Source organism: Heliconius melpomene, chromosome 11 (genome assembly GCF_056956725.1).
Source record: "Heliconius melpomene rosina isolate 202511_hmr_F chromosome 11, ASM5695672v1, whole genome shotgun sequence".
NCBI lineage: Eukaryota > Metazoa > Arthropoda > Insecta > Lepidoptera > Nymphalidae > Heliconius > Heliconius melpomene.
Window position 1 is genome coordinate 10,037,587 of NC_140399.1, and position 9,914 is coordinate 10,047,500.

The 9,914-nt window shown below is 32.1% G+C and overlaps 1 protein-coding gene and 1 long non-coding RNA gene across 2 annotated transcripts in view; both read right to left on the bottom strand.

The window, feature by feature from the left end:
* Window positions 1-523: 523 nt before the first annotated feature.
* On the bottom strand, window positions 524-1,041 carry LOC146534828 (uncharacterized). The gene is made up of 2 exons (XR_014878475.1): window positions 917-1,041; window positions 524-787 (listed from the first exon to the last, which is right to left on the bottom strand). It is a non-coding gene; the product is annotated as an uncharacterized LOC146534828 (long non-coding RNA).
* Window positions 1,042-5,713: 4,672 nt separating this feature from the next.
* The window catches only part of LOC146534829 (uncharacterized), a 128,782-nt gene continuing 124,581 nt past the window's right edge, over window positions 5,714-9,914 (bottom strand). Inside the window, exons 4-5 of the mRNA XM_085192697.1 lie at window positions 9,067-9,177; window positions 5,714-8,919 (exon numbers count right to left, since the gene is read on the bottom strand). Coding sequence (XP_085048823.1) covers window positions 7,842-8,919; window positions 9,067-9,177 — 1,189 coding nt within the window. The 3' untranslated portion in view covers window positions 5,714-7,841. The remainder of the gene's footprint in view (window positions 8,920-9,066; window positions 9,178-9,914) is intronic.

The following is a 9,914-nucleotide window of genomic DNA, read 5'->3' on the forward strand; positions in this document are numbered from 1 at the left end:
CCAATCGTGTTGCAAGAGCGTAAGCGTGTGATTGTAGACGCGACAGGTCGGAATAAACAAGGAATCGGCGAAAAATAGAGAACGAAGTGTCTCAACACTCTTACACACTAGTGCCACTGCGCCACCGTCCACGACAGCTTCACAATCTCACATGTATTTTAATGCAATAAGAATTACCTATTGATAAAATACAATGAATTATTAGATTCTACGATATTGAATTTCATACTTATAATGAGTTTTTCGCAAAAAGAATTCAATAAACGTAACGTAAGTCTGTAGAGGTATCGTTTTAGTATTTAACGGTACGCGTAAATTTATCTGGGTATAAAATAATTTAGCGGAATCTCTTTTTCTATTGAAAAAAAAATAAAAGTAACTCACTGGGGTTCATTACATGATGTGTTAAAAAAATACAATTAATTCAGTCCAATCGTGGTGCAGCGGCTCAATCATGCTCCAACTTAATGCATCTGTCGACCGAAAACCGAAATACCTTTTGTCAAATAAAACAAGACCAAAGCTCTGTTCCCCTTTTATTCTGTCATCAACATCTACCGCAACCGCAATAGTAGGGCATCATTTCAGATGTCGACATCGGATAGTCCACTTCTGGATACCGCATTATCGATTTTAAGCAATCACATTCTGGATCTGATGGAGTATTACACGAACAGCTGTTGGTGTTTCTGCAGGAGTCACATTCAGACATTGGGCAGGTGGTGCATGAATCACATGTTCTCGTCCAAGGTTCCCCACATCGTCTAGCGCAGAACGCGTTGATGCTCTGAAATTTTGTATTTTTTTAGTTTCACGCTGCAGAATAGGGAAGGCAAAGGGAACCTAGCCTAGGGCTATATGTGTAGTAAGCGTTTTTTTTTCTTAAACAATTTCTATCACAATTGGTCAAACTCACCTGAAAAATGCAAAATATTAATATCACAAGTAAAAATTTATTCATCTTGTTCAACTGTTTTAACCAATTTAATTAGACCTACTAATATAAATTCGTAAAAAGTATAGTTTTTATATAGTTTTTTTAGTTACTCGTATATCAATTAAAAAAAATACGGAAGTAATGATAGTATATTGAAAATTGTGCAAGCAAACAGGACATGATAGCGAGAATGAAGAAAATCACGTAAGTTGCGTTGATAATATTTTAATAAAGAATGAATTAATTGATTTTTTTTTTTTAGAAAACGTATAATAAAATAAGAGAATAACAGGCGCGGGTTCCATTCTCTTTGCTTTTAATTTTTTATACTTTTCTAATTTTTTTTTTCTATATGTGCAATAATAACACTTCGAATATGTTAATAATAAAGACTTCTTTATGGACTAGTTAACTATGTTTATGGTAAACGCTAGTTAGCTAGGGGAATATTTAAATTAGTCCTATTTTACAGCTGTGATAAGACAAATACGGCGTTGTGCTCCGCCACACAACACGCATAGTCTCTAATTTAAGCGAAAGGGCGAAATGGAGGCTTCTCCCTGCCTACCCTGCTTTATATGACAAAGTAAAACTTAAAAACCACAAAGGAAAGAAAAAATAATAATTCATTTCTCAAGTAGGAATTAAATCCACAACTGTCGCCTTTACAGACGCTGTATCACTGCGCCATAGAGGCCTATTAGATAATAAAAAAATGTACAGTTTTCAAGCTGGTAAAATGTTTTACGTCATTATTATATTTCTTTACAAACAAGGTATTGGTACCGTTTATTTAGAACCCCAAAGAATATAGTAATTTAGTATATCTACAGAGTATTTTAGCCCCGCGTGATTTTATTACTGGACGGCGCGGTGCTTCAACAAACTGAAATTTGATTTACCAAATGGAATTTTCATCGTCGAAACCTTAATCATCTTGAAATATAGGGCTGCTTCGGTAAGTACCAAATTTTACTATATTTGGTACAAATGTAATGGTTTACGCTTTCATGCCTTTTCCCGCATACCAGGTAGGCACAGGGACAGACAGAGACTCAGTTTACATTGCGTCTTAGGCAAAGGATTCTACTTATGTTATCATCAAATCAAAGATTGAATTATCTTCATTCAAAGCTATTTTATATATGGTGCCAGAATAGCGATTTTTTTATGTGTTTCGGCGTTTCGCCACTCGAGAGTCGGGAACGGAGTGCCTTAACACTAGATTTTTCTCTACCTATTCTGCTATATGTGGCAAACAGCGTGAAATTCAAAAAATATATTGAAGTTTTGTGTGATATTTTTCATATATTTTCCCTTCATCTTTGTATTTATTTTCGTTAAGCTATCGCATAAGGCATTGCAATATTTCATATTTTCATGTCCTCGCTCTGGTGTCGGGGCACAGCGGGGCTTGGAGTTCCTCAACACGCAATGTCTCCAGAATTGGAGGAAAAATGGGGGGCGGAAGTGGATTTAATGGAAGTGAGTGTGACATAGATTCCCAGGTTCCCTTTGCCTACCCTGTTGTGTGCGGGATACATCGTGAACCTGAAAATAAAATACATTTATATCACAAGCAACCCTAATAGCGTTACAACACCAATTGTTTACACAATACGTTTTAATTTCGTTGAAGTTACTCAAAGCCTATCGAACATAAGGCTGGTTGATCAGCGAATTTTTTTATCAGATAATTTTGTTATACACTCCGTTCCTGTTTTTTGTATGTTATATGTGTTGAGTAGCGGAACTTAACGCTATATTTACGAGAGCAGCAAAAATTTAAGTTAGAGGTAAATAGCAGAGGTGATAAGCAATTCCAAGTGCACTAACTAGTCTTTGACTCAAAATGGAGATTGAAACTACAAATAAGAATTTCGTCCCGGTAAATTTTCTTTGTTATTTTAAGCTGCTTATAATAATGTTTTTATTTTGTTTTAGTTTTGGCAGGAAGGGGCAATTTCATTTCGACATTCTTATTCAATATAGTAAAATTTAAAAAATGGTTAATTTTGAGAGATGCTAAATTATAGTAACAACATGAAAAGTATCGCTTAAAACATTTAATGGACATTCACCCTATTTCACTTTCTCAAACGCCACCCTGCAGATTTTCTACTTCATTACTTTTTACCCTAATTTTAAACTGCCTGTAATTTTTGCCTTAAAGCAAGCTTTATAGCTTTATTATACGATTTTTCATACAAAAATGTTTATCGTAATCTATATTTATGTTGTAATATAATGTTTTATAGAGGGACGTGTTTTCGTCACATTTTCCTTATATTCTTAATATATTTTACTTTATATGTGCTCCTGCTGTGCGGGTATAAAAAAATGTATGTTTTTATTGATTGTCGATTCCATTATTTTCTTATGAAATTATGTTACTTTTTTACTACGCCTTAAGTTTTTAGCTTCACTCTGTATCCCGCATACAGCAGGGTAGGCAAAGAGAACTTAGTGTTGAGAAACTCCATTTCCCACTTCGGCACTGAGTGGCGGACCTCAACGCATTGCCTCGAAATATATATTTTATTTCCTCGACTAGGGATCGAACCAGTTACCAACCAGTACTCGTATGTAAAGAAAAGTGGAAAATTTACCAAAATATATCTCATAGGGTGGTTCTCCAAACTTTGATAAACCAGAACGGAGAAACGAAAATTAAATTATTATTTGAACAATGCACCATCTAGTGTACCATTGTGGTTAACGAAGTTGATAATGTCGTTTCAGGGCGGACGTTCATTTTGCCAAATAAAAATTCCTTTCACGATTCGGGGAATCTTAAAATTGAATTTTGCAATGATTCTGTGGATTCAGGTAATGAAGTTTTGGATAAATGAATGTAAAAAAAATTGAATAAGCGAGTCAATGTTTTTTTGGCATATCTTAAAAAACAGCTTCATGTCTTTCCCGCTTAGGAGGATAGGTAGAGTTAGCATTTTTACACACCACACAGAGTGTTAAGTGATGGATCGCAAAACCGCGATTTGTCTTGTTACCAGAGCGAAGCAAATAAAATATTTTACTCTGCCGAAATGGAATCGAACACACTACCCTGGCGTTTGTATTCAGATCTGCGAGTCTACACTGCTATACAGGAAAAAGCGTGAAGCTGCATTTTTTGTTTTCTTTTTATAAATTTTAATACCAAAATAAACGTATTTCAATACAGAAATCCAATACCGTACATTGTCTAAACCAGATAAAGCAATGCAAATCGAGTGTATTTGTTATATTTAATGACAATATACATCGAATAAGATTATTCGATGTATATAGAGATTAAATCTACACAATAATTGAAATTATTTTGGAATTGTATTTTTGCTTGATTTTTTCTAATCAGATTTGTGGAATAACAAATAAATATATGTATATAGATAGATTGAGACAGAGGAAAGCTAGTGTTAGAACTCTCCGTTCTCAACTATCCGCTCGTTTTTCTAGATATTTCAAGATGCGGACAAGGATATAGAAAAAATACTAAATCGGTATCGGGTTCGTTCGTTCGTCGTACAGATATAAAATAAACTGAAATTATTCCAACATAGTAGTCAGTTAAGTCGGATAATTTCAGTTATCGATTTTAGATTTCTGAGACATTCCGTCCGTCCGTGGCGCAGTGGCACAAGCGTGTGTAAATGCTATGGTTCTGGTTTCGATATCCACTCGGGGGAACGAATTATTATTCATAAATTATTTAATTTCTTCGCTGTGGTAACAAAGCAAAGCTATATGCGAGATACAATTTGAAGCTGAAAGAAAACATAGAAAATATTATTGACAGTTTTTTTTGGCGGAACTCTACCCTACAGTCTCTACTTTACAGTCTTTACAGGTCATAGTTAACTTGGATACCGTCACCACGTATATTTATTTTATATATTCTTTAGTAAAACTAAAATAACTATAATATACATAGCAAGTCGACACTCTTCTTGTGAACCCAAAAATTTATAGGATAACTTTGTTTCAAGTATCAAAGCAATATAATGTATGTATGAATATTTTAATGTTTATCTTAAAACTTTGGAGCGCTATGAGGCTGTGTTTATTTGAAATAAGACGGTATGACTCAAAGTGGTCTAAACCAGAGTACGTTGTTTTTTTGGTTCGAATTTTTATTAAGGTAAGGGCGGACCTGGAAACCTAATGTTAAGACATTCCTTTTCTGCCTCTCCTCTCTTTTCGCCGAATTCTGAAAGAATAACGTCCATCAATATACTCAATTCATTATCAAAAGACATTAGTAAGTAATAATTACTGTCTGTCCATCTTTTTAATGTTTTTCAGTTACGCCACTTTTGCACTAAAGACCAAAAATGTTCACCTAAAATTTGAATTAATAGATTTCTTTACGACATACAACGTTTATATGTGTATAATAAAGTTACGAAATTGAATTACCTATCCTTATATTGGAGTTTTGGAACGGTTGAGTGAAGTTAATAAAATGTCAATATAAAATTAATGTTTGTGTAAAGACCTTTTAAGGCTTTGAGTAATTTTGAAATTATTTTAACATATTTTTTTTAAATTCACGCTATATACGCAAAAAGCAGGGTAAGCAGAGGAAACTTGGGAACGTCCGTTACCGTTAAGACACTTCTGATATCCGGTTTCTACTGAAGTCTGGAGGTATTGCGTGTGTAGTGGCGAAACTCAACGGCAAAAACTATAAAATATTTCATTTTGTCGAGTGGGAATCGAACTCACAACAGTCATTATTTATGGGAACAGTAAAATGAAAAATAAAAGAATAGATATTCATCAATTGTTTATTCAGCATTGAAATATAATCGGAGTTAAACATTAGGTACCGTAGTATAGTAAATTATAATCAAAGCTTTCGTAATGCAACGTGATATGTTATATTTACAATATTCTCAATATACTTTCGAAATCCAAAACAGCTTTAAAATAGTAAAATATATTACATATGTATATGATTTGTCAGTATTATAATTTATAAAATAATAATGATACATACAACTACATACGGAAAATAAATTGACGTTCATTAATAATGAATGTATGACAAAAATATTAAAACATATAATAATATTTAAAAATATTGACTGCGTAGAACAATAATACGAATAAATAAATAAATACAATGAATAGAATTAACTAAATTTAGTTAATTCAACCCATAGTAAGTTTCACAAAAATATTTATCAATTTAATTTGAAAATTATGCATTTTTATATAAGTGATGTTATTTTTAACGATAACACATACTTTAACGGAAACAAAAATCAAAAATGCAATTTTTTTTTCAATACTTGATAATTTTACGTACATTACTTTTTTTTATATAAACTGAACTTGGACATACATAATTACTTCGAATATATCTAACAGTTGGCACCAATGATACAATAAATAGTTCTTGAACAAATTTCCACATATCCTTAGTTATTCTAATAAAATACACCTACCTATATAGTATATGTAGAGTGATATACGTAAAATGACTTAATCACAGGTTCAATTCCAAATGAAGCAACGTGATAATTGTAAAATCAGTCGAGCTTAAAGCAATCTTGATTTGTAGATAAACAATGTAAACATATTTTTATGTTATATATAAGAAAAGTAATTGAATTACAAATACATAAAAATATTTGATTTTTACTGTTATAAAAAGGTAAAATTATTTTTGATAAACAAAAGAAAATAAATATAAAATAATAATATTTTTTATAAAAAAAAAATGTTAATGTTTAACCAAAACAATTAATTATTTAAAACTTTCGACATTTACAAATATATGCAAGATTATACGTTTAGACATATATTTGACATAAATTTTATAAGACTAACTACCTGATTAAATAGGAATAGGTGATTATAAATAATATACATTTTTGACAAGTTTATAATAGAATCTATTATATCGAACGTTGAATCAAATCGAATAATTTACTTCAACTAAACATCGATTCACAATCACCCATTTCTATCATCATAAAATTGTGATGATCATTATAAAGCTCGTGATAATGTGATATATAAGAGAAACACCAATGATATATATATATTAATAGACAGCCTTATATATTAAAAATTGCGTGGAAAATATCTAAGTTTGCACAACATTTTAATTCGTATAGAAATATTTGTACAACAGTAAGTATCAAGAATAGTGCATCGAATATCCTTATTTATAGTTCTCTTATTAACAATTGTATATTATATATTTTTTTATCTCCCTAATTTTATATATACTTCCTTTAGATCTGGTTTTTGAGAAATGACAGGTTTTCTTTTCAATATTCTTTATTATATTTAAGCCATAGCATTAAAAAAAAGTTTTTAATGTCAAGTTTTTTAAAGAAATAACAATGTAATAGTGCAGATTATCCCCATGTTCCTCTTTTATTTATGAAGCGGATATCGTACGACGACGTACGACTTGACAGATTTAAAAATATATACCATACAGTTGCTAAGAAATATTCAATACTAATATTAACACTTATAATTTCTGCTAATACATTAACCTACTTTTAAAAAGAAATTATTTTTTTGTAAAATAATGTAATTTACTTATGAGGATGTAGAAATTATTTCAAAAATAGGACATTTATTTAAAAATATATGATATGAATCTAATAATTGTCATAATTAAAGCGAGACTTCCAATGCGTTAACACTACTAATACTTTTGAATTTAAAAACACCAAAAAGCAACTTTTCAAACAATTTGGCATCTAATGTTATATCTCACTCGTTCATACATTTTATGCGAGAGACGAAAAATCTTTATTTTAAAACTTCTATTCATAAATGCGCATTCATGAAGAAAATAGTCACTGGATACCTCAATTTAAAGCCACTAATGCAAGCTGGTTGAGATTCAAACGTATATTAAGGAACTTGGCAAAATTTAGGCATAACTCTGTGCGTGTTCCAGCGGTATGTCTGAGAATTTGTTTCCCTTCTCCACCCAATTCTTTAATCTCCCACGTAATTCCTCTAAACTTTTCGATTTGGCTTTGTTTATCCTTTTGTACTTGACATCTTTAGGTTTCGTCACGTTTCTGTGGTTCGACATGACCCTGTTATACGTCACTACATGGTTTGATTTGTTCTCAACCTCTCCTTCGTCACTCTCTGGGTTAGATGTGGCTTCTTCTTCATCAGAATCGTTGGGTGGCATCATTCTTTTTGGCACATAGCTATAGGACCACACTTCGTTGCTTTTCGGTTTAATTTCCTTATCGTTGTCTATACTCTTCACTTCAGCTGTTAAAACGACACTTCTCATTCGAAAATTATCCCGTCGCTGGGCTAGAAGACTAGTCTCCTTATATTTCTGTTCGTCTGTTTTATTTGCGTCTTTCAGTTCTTTTTCCGTGCTGTTTTGTGCACTTAGACCTTTTGTTGAATCACCATCAGCTTCCTCCTCAACGCTGTAAACAGTCTCCAAAATCTCTGGCCTCCTTAGAAATCCGTTAGAACGTCGAACGATACTGTATTTAAGATTCGGATCTATTGCATCCGAAATCGATCGCACTATCGTAACGCTATCTGGATTAGCTGACCTAAATCTTGGCACATGAGGCAGGTTACTACAGTCAGAATCTACATCCTCCATAATAACAGCAGAATCGGAATCGTTGAGAGAATCGAAATCGCCTGTTATATGTGTATCTTGCAACATATCTCTAAAATCTGGAATGGTTTGTGATGTGTCTATACCATTGTCGAGTAATTTAGCTTGCAGGGTTTCGATGACTTTTTGCTGCTTCATTATAATCGTTTCCCGAAGAGCAAGCATGTTTGTGATCTCCTTCTGTTTGCGAACCAATCGAGATTCGAATAAGAGGAGTTGACTTGATAAAGATTTGAGTTGTTCTGCCTTCTCTCGCTGAAGGCGTGATACTAGTTCTTCTTGAGTTCGATGCGCCCGACGCCATGTTAAGAGTTGGTGAGCCTGTGCCCGATATTTCATTCTCAGGTCTCTGTAAATTTTTACAATATATTGATTTATTCGTAATTTGATTTACTAAAAATATATAAACACCATTTACTTAAAGTACATAATCATAATATCTCTGAAGCTTGACCAAAATATGATTTTATTAATAAGTTTTAAAGTGTTAATTTACCTGATGGTCCTTCGAGCCTCTTCAAGGGTGTGCGCCTCCAGCGGGTCAGTGAGGGAGGCGGCAAGAGAGATATCTGGCTCCGTTGGGCTGTTTAAAGCAGACTCACTCCGACTGCGGATAAAGGAAATGGGAAAAAGTTACTATTTGTAAATAAGCAATTATAATTTTCAAATGTAATTACAAAATTTCAAAACTTTTCTGCATAAATATGAAAATTTTAATTAAAATTGTCCCGCTTCCTTCTGTACTACGTTAAAATCCCAAATACGCAGTATTCAGCGGCAAGAGACGTTTTTATTTGAATAATTTATTTACTTCCTAAAAAAATGTAAGTAGGTTTATTAACTTAATTTCGAGATAAGTATTTTCACCAGCAATATTCTTGTTCTACATACATTTCTTTATGATTTGTAACAATGAAGTACACTGTTTTTTTTTCTAATTGATTATTACCTAAAAAATCACAATAAAAAATTATATATACCATCTTATAAACAGAAACTTAATTACATAAAAGATTTCTAGTGTCCTACAAGTTTCTATTCGATAAAAAGAACCTACAAAATCGATTCCAATACCAAAAAATAAAATTTTAAATTAAAATTAAAATTTAAACTACATATAAATAACATAATTACAGAAAAGCTAAACTCATGTAGCTGACATTTAATATAGCAGAATTCCACGTAACATATTTCCCATTCACAAACTCAATTAGTTCGTTTTCCATCTGCAGTGCACGTATGAATATGTGATCGTTTCGTAGAATCTATATCCTGTGCAAGTTCGTGTATTAGATTGTATATCTTGTTTGGAGATATGTTCTTATATACTTTTGCAGAGCACTT